At 36.4% G+C, this 21,090-nt stretch overlaps 1 protein-coding gene across 4 annotated transcripts in view; it reads left to right on the forward strand.

The window, feature by feature from the left end:
- The window catches only part of SOX5 (SRY-box transcription factor 5), an 891,887-nt gene that overhangs the window by 702,926 nt on the left and 167,871 nt on the right, over window positions 1–21,090 (forward strand). For all 4 annotated transcript variants that reach the window (XM_081129463.1, XM_081129465.1, XM_081129464.1 and 1 more), the window contains one exon: window positions 2,227–2,295. In XM_081129463.1, the coding sequence (XP_080985589.1) occupies window positions 2,227–2,295 (69 nt within the window). The remainder of the gene's footprint in view (window positions 1–2,226; window positions 2,296–21,090) is intronic.

The following is a 21,090-nucleotide window of genomic DNA, read 5'->3' on the forward strand; positions in this document are numbered from 1 at the left end:
TAAATAAAAAAGTAAAATAGTGTTTGTTAAGGCTTACGGTGAAAAATAAAGCACAGAATTAGAGATGAGGGTGCCAGATAGAGAGGCTCTTTTAAAGCTAATGATCAGGGAGGACCTTATCAGCAGGCTAGTATTTGAGTAGAGACTTGTAGGAGGGGAAGGAGGGAGCGATCCAGTTGTCTAGGAAAAGAGTGTTTCAGATGGAGGGGAAAGTGAGTGCAGAGCCCAGAGGCAAGAGTATCCTTGGGAGGTAGGAACATCTTTGGTGTGTTCAAGAGACAGGAGAGCAGTGTGGCAAGAGTGGAGTGACAAAGGGGAGAGAAGGGGATGAAATCAGAGAGGTAGCAGGAGGCCAAGTCATATTGGGCTTGCAGGCATTACGTGAACACTCGCCTTTACTCTGAGTGAGACGAAGGATTTTGAAGATGAATGATGTGACAACTTACCTTTTCAAAGGATCTCTTCAGACGCTGAGTTATAATAGGCTGTAGGGAGCAAGGGGAGAAGCAGAAAGCACAAATAGGAGGCTGTCTCAACAGTCCAGGCAAGAGGGAACACTAGCTTGGAACGGGAAGAAGGGGGCGTGGGGTGGTGCAGGTAGTCAGTTTCTGGATAAATGATTAAGATGCTGATAAGAGGATTTAAATATCAGCTGAAATTTGGTGTGTGGGAGGAAAGAACTGGACTTAAGGGGGGAAAAAGTGATATCCCCTTTTCTGCCATCTCCTTTCCTACCTTTCTTCAGGAAAAAAAAAGAAATTACTGTATTTCTGAGATTAAAGAAAGTATTACAATAATTATAGTTGTGCCATTGTGCATAAGAGAAATAAAAGTCTATTGTGCAGCCATTTAGACCCATCCCCTTCATATTGGTTCTTTCATTGATAGTAAAGGACTCTTCTTGTATTTTTCCTAAATTTTTAGCTTTCTGATACTGAATTTAAGGAAACCTACTCTTCTAGAGAGAAAATGATAGTGTTGAGGATAAGAATCGGAGCTTATTTATAAGAGTGGTGTTACATTCTCATGAGAAGGTTTCCTACCCTTTAGGGTCCAATAAAGTGTTTAAAATTTTCTTCTCGTGTATTCAGTCTCGCATTCTTCATCAACTCTTCATTCTGTTTTAGCTCCAGGCTTTTGGCAAATGGTGAGCATAATACGCATGACCCATAGCATAGTATGTATTTAGTAAGAGGATATTATCAGAGCAAATAATGGGGTGATTGTGCTAGTCACTGACTTAGAAAACATTTCAGATGGCCACACTGAGGGCTAAGTCCCGAGTTTAGCTTTGAACCTGTTGAATTTGAAGTACCTTTGGGAATGTCATTGGATAAATGGGCCTGAAGCTTGAAGCAAAGTTCTAGTCTAGAGAAACACATTTTTAAGCACCTGGTGTACATATGGAAGTAGATATAGAGGGAAAAGAGTTGAGTCTAAAATTAAGCCTTGTAGAACTACAACACTGGGGAAAGCTTTGAAGGTGACTGAGAAGGAACAGACTGAAATGTAGGAGCAAAACCAGGACAATGTGACATCCTGGAAGCCAAGGAAGAAGGCTCAGGGTCATTGGAAGCACTTGAGTGTTGAATACTGATGAAAGGTCAAAAGGTAAGAACTAAAATAACACTTCAGAATTTAAAAAATGGAAGTGAGTGGTAACTTGATTAAGAATCATTTTTGTTGAGAATAGGAGCAGAAACCAGAATAGAGTGTGCTGAGGAGTTGGCAATTTAGAGGTTTGTGGGAAGCAGAAATGACAGTATTTACCAAAGAACCAAGAAACAAACACGAAAACCAAAACCTCACTAAAAAATAAAGCATCTTACCATACTCTGTGCTACTCTGAACCACTTGGTCACCAAAACTCCATTTAATCAATACTCCCTTTCGTAGAAAACAGCTGAAAATGTCAGAGAAAGTACCTTCGTAACATATTGCCTGGAGGTGGGATTTTTGAAACTATTCATAGTGGATTAGATCACTGTTGTAGTGTCTCAGGGCTTTATTTGTTTTAGGCCAAAAGTGCCATAGCTGTTCCTGAAGACTGAATGTCTTGTTTGATTCTACTTACAGATGAATTGCTGGTACCATAGAGACACAAGCACATCTATTTGCATCATCTTAATAATCAGTGTCAAATCCAACTTTGAGAAACAGAACATTGGTAATTTCCCCCTAGGACTACAATATACTTAAAAAACTCCCTGTATAATTTCTCCACAGATTGCCAGACAACAGCAGCAACTTCTGCAGCAACAACACAAAATCAATTTGCTTCAGCAACAGATCCAGGTCAGAAATCATAATTTCATACATACTTCTAATGAAAAGATATATGCTTTGTTTCTCATTCTTAGATGGACATAATTGAAATGATCTACAGAGTAAAAATTACTTTCAGCCTAATTCATGATGTGTTGCCTCCTGTGACATGAGAATCTTGCACGTGGTGGCTCTGTCACAGGCCCTCCTGTGACAGGGAGCTTCAGTCTAAGCAGCTGACAGTAATTTTCATCCCATAATGAATGGAAATTAATGGTAGAAATGCTTCGTTTTCTCTATTTTTTTATGTTTAAGATGTGCCTGTAAGTGTTCTTAATGGTGGAGGTGCAGGGGAACCAAAGCAGAAAGGTGTAGTGGGTTTTCATTTAGAGCAGTGATTTTCAACCAGTGTGACACAAGAATTTTTAAAACATGCAATACCTGACTATTTAGTCAGGGGCACTGATCTCATTTCCCTTAGATTGTCAAATATAAAAAGGACAACAGCCAACACAATAGCTGTTCGGTGTGAATGAATCAAAATTATACCTTTTTTTTGGTCAGATCGACAGTGAGGACTTTTACTGTATGCTCCAGAGCCATGTACGGTAAAGGGGGAAGTTAGGGAGCGTAGTGATTTGGTGTCAGCTAGAACCTCACCCTTAGTGTTGCGGGAAGAAACCAAGACTGAGGGCTCTGTAACCTCCAAATTTTTCCTATGTGGGAATTTACAATGATGAGGAGCATCGATAAACAACAAAGAAAGCCGGTGTATTGGTAACAAAGGAAAAAGTAACTTGACGGGAACGTCCTGTCTCCACCACTCCCTAGCAGCGTTGACTTTGATGAAATTTGTATCCCTTCTTGAAAATTCCCTTTCTGAAAGCACTTATTTCATAGAGTACTTATGAGGATTTAATGAAGTCATGGATGGATAGCCTTAGCATAGTGTCAAGACAAACAGCAAGTGCTCAATGCATGCTTGCAATGACTAGCAAGAAAAGGAAACTAAGTGACAGATCTATGGATCCAACCCTGTGTAACACCATCCATCTGGAAGCAACTATTAGATTTGCGGTCAGATTTCCTGGGGAGAAATTTATCGTACTCTTGAAGTTTTATCTTAAGCATCCAACATATTTTATTAAATGTGAATATCGTAAATGACAGAAGGAAACGTGTCAAAATTATTTCACTGGTTTGTTAATCACGTTTAGACTCCTTTGCCATTGGAGTCTATTCCATTGTATCTACTTGGGTCAGGTACCCTTGATTTCCTTCCCTGGATTTTATAGCCTGTGGGGTTCTCTCATTCTTGCTCTCCCCGAGATTTCAGTGAACTGGTCACAGCCCCAGAGAAACAGAAACATCGGTGAGATGAGCCATCCAAAAGTCTTCACCTTCCTCACCTGTAACTGTTAGAAGTACATTTCTAATGTGATGTGATACATCAGTTCATATCTGGAGTCTGGTTGTTCAGTGGTTTAAAATAGTTCATTGCATTTCCATGTTCAGTCTAAGCATGCTGACTTTGAATATAGTTTTAGTTGATGGCGCCAGATTATCTAGATTTAAAATGTTTTTTAATTATTGAAAACATATGATAATAAAAATGTTATGACAAGTTCTCATTATAAACAAGGTACAATTCCATAATTGGTGATATGGCCCTTTGCAAAGGACTTGCTTTCACTGTAGGTTGATGAAGGTACCAATATTTTAAATTTTTACCAGACTGAGAGAGTCCTTTGTTAAGCAGAATTGCAAAATTGTACCTAAGCCTATATTTAAATATGTAGCAGGCTAAGCTTTGTTTTGACCGTTTAAATTTAGCCATCACCTTTCAGTTCCTTTTTTGGAATTATTTCACAATTATGAACACTGCATTCATAATGTGGGTTTCAAGCTCTGGCGTAATGACCAAATGTTCAAATGGATGGATTCAAGTCAAGTGTAATGACCTGCCCAAGATCACACAACTAGTTAAAAGCAGAGCTAGGATCAGAGACAGCTTTCTGACTGTTAATAGAAATTTTGCTAAGTCTGAGCAATTTAAAAGCTTAGAATTTCTATGCGATCAAAATGTTAAGCTGCTGGCTTCCACTAGTTCACACAGTGAAAAAAACCCCAATAGTCCCTAAAGAGAATATGTCACACTGATGGTAATTTGGGGGAAACATTAAGAGAGATGTTGAGATATTGTATCTCTGTATGTATTCTCTTTCTAGTTTTACTACACATAAATGATACTGACAGAGTCAAAACCCATCAAGCTATTATTTTTAAACAGTGTTTGGGAAGTAGGAAATGTTTCAGGTAAAAATAAGTACTGAGCAAGACTGACAATCTGAAAGGAACTCATTTTCACAGCTTCTTGCATATTCATTAACTAAAAGCATAGTTCTAAAGTGTATTTTATAAATTGTTAATTTGGGGCAGTCTTACGAGCACTTAATAGTTATGAAAGTCACAATATATTTAAAATGTCTATTGAGAGATTGTTCAAACAGTTATGGGAAACACTGATATGGTGGTTTAGGTAGAAAGAGAAGATTAAAAAGGTAGACTAGCTCCTGTTTTTTCTCACATACATCTTTACCATATTTCTTTTTTAGAATGTTTTCTCTCCCTTTTCTTCTTCATTCTGCTTTCCTCCTTTCCTTTGGCTGCGTAGGGCAAGGAAGAAGAACAGTGAAAATGAAACCTGCTAATAGTGGAAAGCAGATCAGATATATAACAAATTTTATTATAAAATGTATTTTTGTCGATGCATACATAATCGAATGCTCACATAAGAAATTTTTACCATAGATTAAATTTTCTTTGATATCTGAAAATACTCATGTATTTTAATTTCGATCTATTTTTTTTCTTTCTTAAATATGGAGCTTTAAGACCTTGTAGAAATAAATATACAAATTTACGTTACTCTCTTGATGGCATTTTCTTTGATGTTTTGTTCTATTGTCCTTTGGACACTAGAAAACAATGTCTTCTAATTCCTTTATTGATGGAATAGTGGGCTGCAAAGTTTCTAGTCCACAAATAAGGCTGCCTTTAAAATTTTTGTTTCAATTAAAATACATAAGACAGCCCAGCTCAGTGGCTGAGCATCGACCTAGGATCCAGGAGATCGAGGTTCGATTCCCGGTCAGAGTGGGTGCCCAGGTTTCGGGTTCGATCCCCAGCAGGGGGTGTGCAGGAGGCAGCCGATCAATGACTTTCTCATCATTGATGTTTTTCTCTCCTTCTCCCTTCCTCTCTCTGAAATTATCAATAAAGACATATTTAAAATAAATAATAAATAAATAAATAAATAATAAACAAACAATAAATAAAATAAAATTCTTAATGAACTGTTTTTCTCTCTTTAAAAACCATCCTTAGCCCTAAGATAGCATGATTCAAATTGGATTGAAAAACACATTCTACATTACTTCCTTTTAGAGTCTTCATAGTGTTATAGTTGTCTTCTGGGTTTACACATATCTCAGCATTAAAGAAGAATTAAGAAAGTTTTCTGGTATTCTTTGCAACATCCTAAACCAGTCCATTCTACAAATAAAATATTATAATGCCAGAAACATCCCATTAGTCCCCTGGAACTCATTTCTTTATGAGATTCTTAATTTTAAGAACACCAAGAACTTTCAGTCTTCTTTTTCTATTATTTGGCAATGTTTTCCTTTAATTCTTAAAAAAAGAACATTTTTGCTTTTCTACTTACTCTGTATCTAGCTAACTTTTAATGCACATTAGTACATTAGTACACATTTATAAATATGTCAGAGAAAAATATTTTTCTAGATTTTTTGAGGGTAAGCCTTTTATTCTATTGCTTCTGCCACAATGCCCATTTTTTAGCAATTTATATTCTGACTAATCTAGTTTTTATATTAAATGAACCTATTTCTAATACTGATAGGTAGGTGGTTTATGTTTCCAGTAATGATCCAAAACCAGTGGTTCATCTTGACCTAATTCACTGTTATCAAAACTTTTTAAGGTAAATGAATGTGACTTCTGTGAACTTCCATTATGGCAACAGAGTATCCCTGGAGACCCAATTTCCCTTTTATCTTGAAGCTTTGTATGGGACAGAATTTCTACAACTTTGGGCTGGGGAAACATGTCCTAGTTTTAAGTTGCTTACTCTTTTTAAATAATACTTAATGGCATTTAAGGTTCTTATTAGCCTCTAATAGGACCAAGTCAACTACATGCTTTATTATGAAATCCATTTAAGATATTTCTAAGGGAAAATTTAAAGATATTGTACTTCTTGTCAAATGAATATTTTCATGACTCCCTTATTGAAATTTCAGTGTTTGAATTTTCATAAGAGATTCCACAAATTCGATGCATTACCCCTTCTGATAAACTTTTCCAACTTTTGTTCATTGCCTTCTCTTGGGGGCAAAGAATTGATATTTAATAACTTCCTGTCATTGTTCCTGATTCATAAATTAAGCGTGTTCAGGTCCAGTAATAGTTGTGGGTTGCTGATTTTCTGTCTAGAGCTAAAGGCAGAGCAAAGAACAAATCTCTGTTCCTTTGTATTGTTAGTTGGCCAGTGTATATTCCATGGTATGTAGGAAAAATCTCGGTTCTTTAGTTGATATAGGAATATATTTAACTGTATGAAATATAATTTTATTTTTATTAAATGATTTAACAAAAAATACAAGAGAGTAGACTTTGTGGAATTAGACATACCCGAATTCAGTCTCTGCATCTTCACACCTCATCTGCTCTGTGATCTTGGGACAATTGCTTAATCCCTCTGAGTTTCATTATCCACATCTATATAATACCTAAATTACAACTGGTTAATCTGAGGATTAAATGGGATCATGCCAGGCATGTAGTGGGCACACAATTCTAAATATTTTTTTACCTTGGTCATTAGAATGAGAATTTTTTTCTTTCTGATGATGGACAATTTAATGAATATTACCAACAAAAGGGGAATTTCTTAGGAATAAAGAATATAATCTACATGGCAGAAGCCACTGAAAACTGTACATTCAGTGTTCCAAATTCATATGATTTTAGAATTGCAAGGGATTTTTAGAAAACCTTTATTTAGACCTATCTCTCATTTTGACATTTGTAAACTAAAACCAAGTAAGGTTAGATTTTCCCAGTGTCAACAGAAGTTGTTACTTGTGGAAAAATGGCTGGATTCCAAGTTTCTAGAGTCTTGGCCCAGTTCATTTTTATTTCACTGATATTCTACCATTTAAGGCTTAATGGCCCAAAGTTTTAAAATGAGTTTTCTTTCACTGGGAACTTATTCCTACAAAGTAAAAATACAATTTGCCTTATGTACAATTGAATGATTAAGTTGCAGTCATGGGCTCAACCAATTTGTGACAAAGGATTCATTTTGTTGGAGCCAAAGTTCTCTGAGCTTATTAAGATTTTGGGTAATTTTTGGTAAATCATTATGCAGAATGAAATCCATTGAAATATTGTTTTGAAAACATAATAACGTTAAAGGTGAAATCATAGTACCTGACTGACCTGCTGGTTTATGATTTCTTTCTCGGAGTGTGGTAAGTTGGAAACATTTTACCCCCCTCAACAAGACCCCACACACATATATGAGCACAAAGGGACTGCAAAGTAACCTTGTCTATTTAGGAGACTGGAAATGCCAAGAATAAACACCATGCAATTAAGGTAGCATTTCAACCTGAGAAGGAAATGCATTAACCCTTGAGCTCCAACTAATGTTTTGCCATATGAAATAAAATATGCCACAACTGGGCAGGATACAGCTCTTGCATTCAGATGGACTAGTAGAAGAGAAAATATGGAGACACAAATAAGTAACTTCTTTCCCCTCTTCCTTGTACTTTCTAGAAGCAGAAAGATAGGTGAGAAGATAGGTGACCTCTTGTAAAAGAGCAGTGATAATAACTGCACATCCTTCTTTTCACTCAGAGGGCGCTACTTTTAAAGCCCTTAAACATTCTTTTTTTTTTAATACATCTCCTAATGGTTACCTAATGATAGAATTTCAGTCGTTCATATTACTTCTCTATCCAGACAAGCAAGTGTGTCTCTGCAGATAGAGATATAGATTGATATGCGTGTATATTATTTGTTATTGACATAGCACATGCCACATGGCTCCAATAGTACAGGGGAGTAATGAAAGCTACTGTCTGGGGCCCAGACTGCTATATGCTACCCAATCCTTTTACTCAGAAGGAACCACTCTAAAAGCTTTAAGGTTTTTATTTCTGTTAGCCTCCTAGTATTTAGGTATGTACATCAAAAATATAATTCCAGTGCTATTTCTGACTTATCAGCTTTAAATATCGTTAACTTGGAAACATGACAATTTACGTAGTTCCTATATTGCCACCCAGACACCCTCTCCTAGTCCCCTCCTTCACCTAAAAATATATGTCATTTAAGTTTTTCCAATAAGTAGATTTAAGCTTTAAGTAGTTTACTTGCACCTCTTTTCTTGTTCGATCAACTGTACATAGTGCTTTTGACACTTGCCTTGTTAGGTGAGGCTGGCATCTCTCCTCTCTCACTCCCAGTCGCCTATTTCCACTCTCTCTATGTTTACTCTAAATTTACATATGTGCGGTATGTATGTGTACATGTATAGAAACAGACCATTTGCTTTACCTGTTGGTTAATAACAAAAGTTGGAAATCGATCAATGTTGGAAATAGATTATATTAAAATATGGTATGTGGTTTTCTGAATAGTCTTAATAGCATACCCCTTCTTTCCTTTCCTGTAGCTTTGTGCTTTCCGAGTGCCTATAGTTTTTCCTCATGCTACTTGCCTTATTAGTTCTGTGAATTCTCAGGAGTGAGTCAATCCTCCAGGACCCCCTTCTCCTCGGTGCCGCTCCCTGCCCCCGTCCTCCTGCTTTCGCCTAGATTGGCTAGTCCAGCTGACGTCCTCAGATGTCCAGGGATGACTCCCCAGAGCTGGAATCACTGTTTCCAGTATTATCCACCCTCTTGGTTTTTCTCCTTGTTTTACTCCAGAACCACATCAAAGAACTTCCTAAAAAAAAAAAAAAAGGAGGGACAGGGGATGCCTAGGACGTAAAGTTTCTGGGATAAAAATATCCAAAATGTATGCATATGTAATCCTGTTCCATTTTTAAACCCCTACTTGATTGGTAGCTTGGCTGCAAATAAAATTCCAAGTTGGAAATCACTTTCTTTGTATTTCAAATTCATTAATTCATCATCTTCCAGCATCTATGAGAAATAAGAGATCTGAAGAGATCATCTATGAGATCTGATATATTTTTTGGTGGTGGTGACCAATATTTTTTTCTTTCTGAAAGCTTTTAGTAGCTCTTTTTTGGTATATATATTTTTTTTCTTGCATAATGAATTGCCACAAACTTGTCAGCTTAAAAACAACATACAGTTATCATCTTACAGTTTTTGTGGGCCAGGAACCAGGCTTATCAACAGGTGGGCACTGCATTAGTGAGGACAAGAAGCTGGCCGTACATTATGTGAACACTACAGAAATGTCTTTGCCCTGAGATTCTAGCGGTCATGCTAGCTCTCTCAAGTTTCCCAAGACTGTTCAATTTCTGTTGAGGGAGTGTGATGTAGCTGGAGTAGAGTTGGACAGATGAGACCCACTTTCAACTAATATTACTGTTTTCAACTGAGGTCTGACTCCCATTCTCCCTCATACTTGAGGTTTCTAGTCCCAAGAAGATCTTATTTGGGGAAAAGGGGGATTCTGAGGACAAATTAAGCCCCATTTGCCCTTAACCCCTTCCATGTACAATCCAGTCTGTTTCACCCACTTCCATCAGTTAAAATTCTACAATTGCTTTTAATCTTCTAAAAACTGGATCAAACTTCTTACCTGGGCATGTGTCTTATCCTTAATTAACTTAAGTGATATAGGTTTATAAATTTGTTTTTATCATTTTAATGGTATCTCGGGAAAGAATGGAGATACTCAATACATGCTCAGTCTGTCTCCTTTGATGGTAAATCAGGGCATCATTTTAAAAAAATATTTCTATGTAAATTGGATAAAATATTCAAGACAATAAAAAGTAACTGGGGATGAAAGAATTTTTGTAAAGTGGATGATTTATTGCAGAAAGATAAAGTTTGAGGATCCAAAACCAAACTTTAACAGTTCTAAGATTTATATAATATATTTTTTAGTTTCCTTGGTGGGAAGATAGTAAGGACAAGGCACACAGATAGACATGGAGAGTTTCATGATTTTTTTTCTCTTTTTGATAAATTTATCAAGAAAAATAAGTTTATATTTATATAGAATTTTAAAGTATGACTGATGTTTTAAACTTTTTAATATCATGATTGAGACCCTAGCTGAAATAACTATATCTGATGTGATGTTGACTATAGTTTTTAGAAGCTGTAATCCTGGTTCTGTAATTCATTTATCCTGACTTGGGCTCCTCACTAAAAACATCAACAGTGCATTTCCTGGAAAGATTTTTTTTTTTCTTCATTTTTTATGTGGAATCTCAAATAATCTCCCTCATGGTTTTCCTTTCTCTGTTATCCCATTTCTGTGCTGTTCTGTGTTTCTTCTTTCTCCAATCTTTACAATATGATTACTGAAGTGAAGCCTGGGTTCATTTCATTTAATATGGACATTTTGGAATCACCCAGACTGGCCCAGAAAGGGGACTGTCAGCAGTATTTCCCATGGCTTTGCAACCCCTCCCCAAACATTACCTGTGGGAAAGTTGAACGCTGTTCCTCACTGAGGCTCTGCAGTCTCTACCTTATCAGTTAACAAAACTGGGTCCATCAGTACTTAGATATAACCTTGGGAACATAATTATCAAATAGTGGGGAACAAAACAAAACAAGTTACCAACAACAGATTTGAGTATATAGACCAATGCGTTGGCCTAAAATGAACCTCTTTCATTTCACCTTGGTTTACACATTAGTGTAGTAAACAAATGCTGTAGCAGTGAGTGCTCAAAAAATCTTTAGAAAGAATTTCTATCTCCTGTCTTTGAAGAGAATTGATAAAGAGGAAGAAAGGTGCCAATGAAATTAACAGTATTAATGTAAAATGAGTTATTCTATGAAGAGTAGTTACATCATGAGTCAAGGCATACATTTCAGGTATCTCTAGCACATGGCAAATGTGCTTCAGACCTCTAGCCAGAGTACTAATTTCTACTCAAAAGCTGGTAAATTGTATATAACTTGTAGGCAATGAAAAACTAATTGACTTTTTACTGTGTGTGTGTGTGTATTTGGCTCTATTTATCTTCAGACAAGAAAGACTAACGGTCAAATAAAATGGGAAAGGAAAGATATATAGAACATTGAGGATGGTCCCAAGTTTTCCCTTGAAGGAGAAGCAAAAAGAAAAACTGAAATTACTCCTTCTGATACGAATATTCTGGAAGGGGCACATTCTCAGTCTTCATGATACTTGAGCCCACAGCAACAGTTAATAAAATCAATCATTCCCACTTTCTTGTGACACTCTTTAGTTGGCCTCCAAAAAAATCAGCCTGCTCTTCTTTTAAACTTTCTATTCCCACTATCAATCTCATTTGGTGGCTTCTTCCCCATCCTCACAAGGCTAATTTTGCTGCAGTTCTCCAACATCTGACTTCTTTAGCTTCACTTACTTCCTAGATGATCTCATCTATCGGCATTATATACTGTCCGAAAGATAATACTCCTGAATTTATCTTCCTGTCCTCGATCTCTCTCTCGGACCACAGAGTCCAATATCCACTCAGTCTGTTTAAGTGGATAACTAATAGATACTCAAATTTCATGTTTCCAAAACAGAACTTTTATCTTTCCAAAACTTATTATTTCCCTGTTTATCCAACTGTGAATAATATACCATTTGCCTGGTTGCTGTTGCCAAAGACCTACAAGCTATCCTTGAACCCTCTCATTACCTTACACCTCACAACTAATCCATGAGCATTAGTTTTTAACCTCAAAATCTATCAATGGACTAACTTCTCCCACCATCACTCTACCCTAATTCACCATCATTTCTCACCTAGACCACTGCAGTAGGCTCCTAAGTTGCTCATCTTACTTCCTGTAGTGACCCCCTAAGTAGATTTTTCACAAAGTTGCTGGAGGGATCTTTTAAATTTAATTGTGCTATAGCCATGTTCAAATTATATCATTTGTGAGGACCAAATGAAGTCAAACATCAATGAGAGAACAGTAAAGTTGCATTGAAAAGCAGAAATGCTGACCTGATGGTCTAGGCTCAGATATGAACTAGGTGATTTCTTTGGTTTCATAATCAAGCTTCCCAGAAAAAAATTGCAACTTATTAGGTATTTTGGAAGTCCAGGGTTATTTAGAAATGGATGAAAAAGAATGAAATGAACATCTGTGAAGTTCCAGTGTCTACTGTATATAAAAATTGATTTTATCTTATCTGTGCTTAATATAAGTGTTTCATTTAGATGTTAACATTTCAATATTCTTTGACTCCTGTTAATATATAGACTGAATCAAATGTTTTTGGTTAAAATCAATGAACATTTTGCTTAAGAAAAAACATTATGTCATTTAAAATAAATTTTCTCACCTTATCTTAGTCTATTGGGCTGTACTTCATTGCACCACCGCCAATCTCTAACTGTCTCATTCCTTCCACTCCAGCAACCTGTCCTTTCCATTTTCAAGGACTATGCCAAGAATATTCTAGCACAGAGTATTTGTATTTGTCATTCTTATGGCCTAGAGTGCTTTCTTCAGGTGATCACATAACTCAAACCAACCCTCACTTCATTCTAGTCTCTCTTCAAATGCCATCCTTCTCAGGAGGGCTGTCTCTGCCAACCCAATCCAAAATAGTCTCTGTATCCCTCAGTCATCTCTGTCACTTATCCCCTTACTTTTCTTCACAGCGCTAATTACCCAGTTATATTTATCTGTTTTTTGCTGTACCCTGCCATTAGCACAACACACACTTGGCAATAAGTTCTGTGGGGTCAAAGATTTTATCCATCTTGAGCAATACTCTACTGAAAGTACTTAACAATAGTTCCTGGCATATAATAAGAACTTTAAAATATTTATTGAATGTATGAATGATTAAAGTGAGGTCATATTACATAATAATAAGCAGGACAGTAATTTTCTCCAGGGATTTAAATAGATGTTTAGGGAGCCATTAAAATAGATAACCAACACTCCCTGTGCTGTATATGATTTGTAAAATCACTTTGTACTTTGCGCTAAACTGGTGAGAAGGAGCAGCCCATTGCTTCTTAAGTGCTTAGCACTCTGCAGAGGTAAATTCATATAATTATCACAGGAATTCAGGTAGGTATAGGTTATGGCATTATCTCCATTTTATAGTCAGTGCAACTGAGGAGCGCGCGCGCGCGCGTGTGTGTGTGTGTGTGTGTGTATTTCTGAGATCCTGACAGTTGAGTACGATGTAAACTAAACAGGTGCCTTCTTCCTCTCTCCCCTTATTGGAGTAGCAATAAGTGATTTGATTCAGATAATTCCTAGAAAATAAGAGGAATTGATCTTATCAAACTGAGTTAAATCTTTTAAACTGGCAAATGTGGCAAAACTTTTTTAAAAAGTAATTTAGTTTTCTTTCTACAGTAAACCAGGTAAAAGAGTGCTCTTTAATAAGTGAGGGAAATTAATATTTATAAATAGAGGAAAGACGTGTTTCCCATAACAGAATGTTGCATATAACTAAATCTTCACCTACAAATGCCAAAAAAGAATGGATGCCATATTTATAAAAGATTGATATCTTTAAAAAGAATTATTTTTATGTTGACAATCTTGTTATACTTAAGAAAATGATAAGAGGTGAACTAATGAACTTTCATAGCATACGTATATGTTTAACTAAAAGAGGTAAACTAATAAGCTAATTCTGAGATCTATATTTAGAGATTTGTATTAATATATGTGTATACATACACTCAAGTTTCTATAATTTTTAAAAATCATTACTTTCACTTCACTTTTTCTGTTTATCACCAAGATATGTATTTAACATTTTTTTCTTCTACCATACCACCATCTAATTCTGAGTATATTTTAAAAACTTTATCTTTATTGTTAAAAGTATTACAAATGTCCCTTTTTTCCCCATTGACCTCTTCCACCCTGCACCTGCCCCTCCCCAATATTCCTTTTGATGACTTTGCCAATACCTGTATCCATACCTGCTGCTTGACCATCGGACATAGCCTCTAGGCCTTTCCTTTACCCTTTTATTTTTATTTTTTTATTATTATTTTTAAATATATCTTTGTTGATTTCAGAGAGAGGAAGGGAGAGGGAGAGAGAGATAGAAACATCCATGATCAGAGAACCATTGATCAGCTGCCTCCTGCATGCCCCCGACTGGGGATGGAGCCACAACCCGGGCCTGTGCCCTGACCGGGAATCGAACCTCCATCTCCTGGATCCTAGGTCGACGCTCAACCGCTGAGCCACACTGGCCAGTCTCTTTTACCCCTTTTAAATTCATGTTCTCTCTCCCACAGTTCCATTCTCTGGCTAACTTTTCTCCTCCGTCTTTTCATTATTCAATTGAATTTTATGTTTCCATTAAATAGAAAGTTGTTCACTCCTAAATTAAGCAGAAAAGACGGTTTTAATTTTGAAAGTAAATTATCTGCATTTCTGTGGGGTGGTGCAAGAGGGGACAGCGGAAGAAACCGAAAGCGGCTGCGTGGGGCTTCGCGGAGCGTTCGTGGACCACACTCCCGCAGCGTCCCGGACGGAGGGCGCGTGGCCGGGCGCGCCCGTGTCCCGCAGCCGGGGGAAAGGGGGGCCGGGGCCGCCTTCAGCGAAATCGAGAGAGAACAATACATTTTTTCTGTTGCCTGGTCTGGAGGTGTTCAGGCTGTGTTTTCTTTATATCTTCACCCGCCCCTAATTGAAGATGCTTTAAAATTGAATGACTAGCAGTCAAAACGTGTTTGCTTCAAGCTGAGAAGAAAAATGCCGGTGTCTCCGCTTCCAAACTGATTGCGCTTTGTACACAACTGACAGCTACAGTCACTTTGAGTGACTGATGAGTGGGAAGCTCTGCCACTTACCGAGGAATGCGGGCTGAGAAGAAAAGGCTGCGGCCGGCGGGACGCGCTGGCATGTTCAAAATAACATCTTCCATCAGTCAGCCTCGGAAGCGCTGCAGGCATCTGAAATGAAGCGCTGTGCAGAAAGCCGGGACACGCGGGTGTAGACGGAGAAGTTACCCAGCAAGCGAATAGCTGCAAAGGGGCGAGAGAGAAAGGGCTGTTAGGTGTCAATATGTGAGAAAGAACCGATGGCTAAATAATTGACACATATTTTGATGAAATGTACCCTCAGTTTGAAGCATGCAAATTTAAAATTACATAACTAGAATGCTCCACCATTATTGATATAAGCAGCTAGCTCTGGCCAAATGAAACGCCTGAATAATTAAAAAAAAAAAAAAAAAGCCATCTACTTATGTAGTGATTTTCACCCTGAGGAAGAATCCATAGTCTCATTCTCTTTTTTTGTGTGTAAATATTTAATATTTAAAATATATGTGTAAAATATTCTGTTACATATTACTTAAATAGCATGGTTATGTAATAAAATAGGATAGGATGTGTTTCTTTTAATTTTCAACATATTTTGAGGTTATGCTAATGAAAGAATATATAGATTCACTGGGCTGTAATTTCTACAAATAGAGACCTCTGAAAATGATAATTTTTTATTCAGTTATTAGGCTTATATGTATAGTGCAATGTATAGCCTGCTGTAAATTTTCTAGGACATTCATATTTCAAATATTTTGCCTGTCTACTAACACAAGTTATTTGTGTTTCTGTGTTCTTTAGATCTCTAATGAGAGACGCAATATCCTTCCAGTGATTTTAACCCTCCCGCAAATGTCATGTTGTCTATTTAAACAACTTGTTTCAATTTGAAAACCCCTAAATACATTTGTTCTTGTCAGACCTTGTGTCCCAACTGCATATTTCAGGGGTATAATTATGAAACCTGCAAATTATTTCACTCGTCTCCATTGCTGTAGGATCGAAGACTACTAATGTTTATATCATTATAAAAACAGCTCGGCCTAGCCCATGTGCCTCAGTTGGCTGAGCATTGTCCATGCACCAGGAGGTTACAGGTTCTTTTTCCCATCAGGGCACATGCCTGGCTTGCAGGCTCCATTCCCAGTAGAGGGTGTGCAGGAGGCAGCTGATCAATGTTTCTCTCTCACATCCATGTTTCTGTCTCTCTTTCTCTCCCATCCTCTCTCTGAAATCAATAAAAAACATATTTTAAAAAAAAAACCTGTTTGGAAAATATGGCCTCAGAGCAATCTGTGAACTGCTATAAATCCTTAACGAGCTAATGAGCTTACTAAACCCACTTTAATTCAGCTGACGTTTTATTTTCACTGCAAGTTTCTTGAGGAAGAAGCAGTTGTCTGGTCTGCATCCTAGTACAGGCCCCTGACCTCATCACAATACTTTGAGTAGTACAGAATTAAAACTCTTTGATCAATAAAATAATTAACATAAAAAATATATACTTCAGAGGTAACTTAGTCTTTTTTTGTTTTTTTATAGATGGATGCAGAAGATATAGTCCAAAAATGATAAGGGTTATGCCCGGTTCCCATAAGTAATTAGATGTAGACCCTAGTCTCTTAGTCCTGGATTACCATATTAAATAAATCAAGATCCTTACCACTCCTGAACACAAAATGAGCAGCAATTCTTCAGGGCCCATCAAATTGAGTTTATTACTTTATCTGAAATTTGAAACAGATATTATGTCTTTTGCTAAAGAAATTTGGAACAATTTTTGAATGTTTCCATAGAATTTCAAATGACACATCACTTATGAGACAACAGTTAGGAAACATTAATGAAATTCTGATTCACTAAAATTATAAGTATATCATTTTGGAAGACATACATATGAAACTTTAACATATATTTCATTGGTTTATGATGATTCTTATTGGTTTATGATGTATTTTTAGGATAATTATCATTTTTACAGTGAGCTAGTGTCTCTGTTTTACCCATTTTGGATCAAAATTTATAACAACATATTATTAAAGTCTATAAACTAAATATAGAAAGCAAAATATGATGTTCTGGTATGAAAATAATGTCTGATATACTTCTCCAAGAAAAGTGTTCTTTTGATAAACACTAGCTGAGGCTCTTTTAAAGTAAAACCAAATTTTTTACAAGACTTCTTTGATTTCTAGATGTTTTAAAAACCTACACTAGGAAATGAATATTTTGGCAAAGGAAAACATTTCCCCATTACGCTATTGATTTGTCTTTTTCTCCTACTGTAAAAAGTAAAGTAATACCCATTCTTCAGCCTCCCCATTTAGGGCATTTGCTATACTTTTAGTCTATCATTTATTGAAAACGTTATCTTCCAGTCTCCTATTGTTTTAAAACACCCTCTTTCTCTTTTGTTCTGTAAGAAGTGCTAAGGTCATGGAAGGGAACAGAAAAGTAAGACCTTTTTCTAAAACCTTTATCCCTTGGAACATTGAGGGAAGTCCCTTTTGCGATTAAAAAGGGCTACTGCTCTTAAACGCATTACAAGCACAGTCTTGAGCTGAACAAATGCTTCCATCAACACATCGTTCCTATAACCTGTCTTCGTCTGCTACCTTATATCTTTTCTTTTTTAGGGGCACAGTCTGTTACCTAATTTCTTTCTCCCCAGTTATTCTCATGCTGGGACACAAACTTATTCCTAGGCAATATCAACTTAGTGAGAATTTAGGAGAAACAACACAGTGCAGAAATAACTATCAGATGTCACTTTGTAAATACCTGCTTAAAAATAATTGGTACCCTGATAGCTTGAAAATGCTAATAATATTTCTCAAGGTAATATCATTATATTTTATTTCTCTTAAATGGCCACTATAAGATACGATGTTAACACATGTAAACAAAACTTCACTGTGAGTAATGTAGCAATTAGATTTTAATTCATCTAACAAATCCATGACCACATCATGACACAATTCATGTATCTGATGATTTTCTTCTTGCACACTCATAATCATAGAAATGACATAACATCACAGAAAAAAGTAAATGGTAAAGCAAACCAGTGGAAATTCTTTGGTTATTTTTAACGAAAATTGGGATGACAATATTTGTGGTACTTACTGAAGTCCTCAAATGCTTGGATGCTGTCATTTTGCCCACTCTGTGAAGGTTACCAATGGCTCTGATGGTGAGATAGCATACTCTCCTTACCGTTCCTTTTTTATCCGAGTAAATCTCAGGATTCTGTTTTATCTAAAGTAGGAGAGAGGCAGTCTTCTTTAAGCTTTTAGTATCATATTCAGAGACCCAGGGAGTTAATTCTCCCCGTCAGCCCATCTTTTCCATATGTCTTTATTTAGGGGCCATCTTTTACATGCTTCTTTTTTTTTTCTAAGCATGTGATTGATTTTCTTCATTTTGAGACTTGAGCAGAGAAAATAGAAAAATGTGAAAAAAATAAAACCCTCAAATTAACACTGTTTGATGTTTGATGAGGTTTTTGATACAGAATAATACGTAGTGACATTATTCCTGGAAAGCGGAGACAGAGAGACCTAGGAAATTCAAAATTATCTGAGTTTTCACAGGAAAAGATGAAAGGGTTGAACGTGGTTTGTGAAAATATTTTATTTTTCAACCATCCCAGTTCAATTTAGATTAACTTTCTGTGATGTAATTCCGCCAAGTCTCTGAAATTATGGGCCCTGAGATGTTGAACCTGTTTGTCCAATCTCTTTCTCTAGATGTAAAGATTAGGATACGAAATCTGGTCCTTATCTTTCAGAGTTTTACAGCCTCCAAATGAAACTGAAATTCCTACATGAAGGACTAAATCTCTAATTTTTTATTTATTTTCACTAAGATTATTCCAGAAGTTTCAAAGAATGTGTATATCCCAGAATAATCACCCCAGTTCATTTAACTTCCTCTTATTAGTGACTTCTAATAGCCATACGAAGTTGTAATATACTAAAATTTTCATATTATTTTCTATTTGAAACCTCTACCCCATAAACACACATTTATGGCTTGGTTCATTTTATTGACTCTCGCATAAAGATTTTAAAAATTAAATATCTTTTTTTTCCTGGTTCTCCCAAATTCTCTCTCTCTTTTTGTCTCTTTTTTTAAAGATTTATTATTGACAATATTACAGATGTCCCCCACTTGCCCCCTTTTTGCCCCCCTCCACCCAGCCCCTGCCCCTCCCCAGGCCTTCACTACATTAGGAGTGCCTTTGATTTTAAAATATTTTAAGGGTGCTCATGACATGTTTAAGAAATTTTAACTTTTTTCCTAAATAACAATCATTTAGACAGTAGAGCAAATATAATTTATCTGAAGTCATGAAGAAGGAAACTTATGAAGGAAAGATATGCAAAGCTAAGTAGACACCTTCCCTCACTGACTGTTGAGATGACTGCAATATACTTATGAGACTTTTCTCCTTATGGTCCTGCTTTAAAACAGAAGGAGAAACAGAAAATAACCTCAGGATGTGTTGCACTTCTTTTATTACTACTTGCCCCTTCTCTCCACCTTGACCACTATTAAATTTTATCTGTTCTGGCTGTGTTAAGCTGTACTAAATGTCAGTGGGATGTCTGCCCACATGATCTGTTATAATGATCTGTTCCGACTCAGAGGGACTCATTCATAGACGCCCTCTTTTTACAATTCTACAAACCCACCTGCTTGCTTAGGAAATATAATTCTCCCCTTATGCAGTCCTGAGCTGGTCTTAATAAGCATGATGGTGAGAAATGCTACAGGCCTCTTTTCACTATTTAATAACTTGCTAAAAGAGAAAGAGCAGTAATTAAGAATACAAATGCTTGTCGTTGGTGGGTAGTAACTGCAGCCAAATGAAAAATCAAGGTTGAGGACTGACTAAGAAGCATGAAGTATAGATTGTATTTTCTAAATATTTTAATGCATCAGTTATAATTCATTACAATGTATATAACTAGTGAAACTGAATTTTTTATTTTTTTTGTCTTCAAAAACTTGGAGTGTTTACGTATCTTCATGCAAAGTATAAGGAACCTCGAAGTACTATCAGTTAGCTAGGGATCAAATATCTCAGCTATTCTGCTCAACTGTAATGAAGACATTCTTGTTATGTTTTAAACAATGCTCACATATTACTAAGATTTTCAGAATCCTGTGGGGAAAAGCCAGTAAAATAGTTTCATCATAAGAGTAAACTGAGGCAGTTAATTGTAGCTATTTCAAATCTTGAAGGGCCAGAGTAAACTAGGGATGAGAAACATGATAAAATGTTACAGAAAATCAAGAGGACTTGGAAGGACTAAGCACAGAAGTCCAAAGGCATTGCTTTGGGTGTGGATTTTGGCCATATCTTTAGGGAAAGTGTTTTGAGAGGGCACTTGGGGACAAGAATGGAGGAAGAGTGAGACTCTTTTCTCTGAAAAGCTATATGGGCTGTACACAGATCATAGGATTTAAAAACTGGAAATTTTACTGTTTTCTGGTTGTATAACTTTGGACAAGTCATATAATATTGTTGGTTCTCAGCTTCATCAGAAGGTTGGAAATTTTAGAATCTTTCATATGACTGTTGAGATAAAACAAATAACAATATGAGTAGGTTGTAGAACTTGTAGAACCCTAGGACAAATTTATGTTGCTGATGGTAATCTGTTTTCCCTCCTTTGCTTCATATCATTATTCCAGACTTGAAATTTGAGTAGTCAGCAGCCCAGAAAGGTATTTTTTTGTTTCTTAGTTGTTCCCTCCCCCTTGAG

The sequence above is a fragment of the Miniopterus schreibersii genome (genome assembly GCF_964146895.1).
Source record: "Miniopterus schreibersii genome assembly, chromosome: 2".
NCBI lineage: Eukaryota > Metazoa > Chordata > Mammalia > Chiroptera > Miniopteridae > Miniopterus > Miniopterus schreibersii.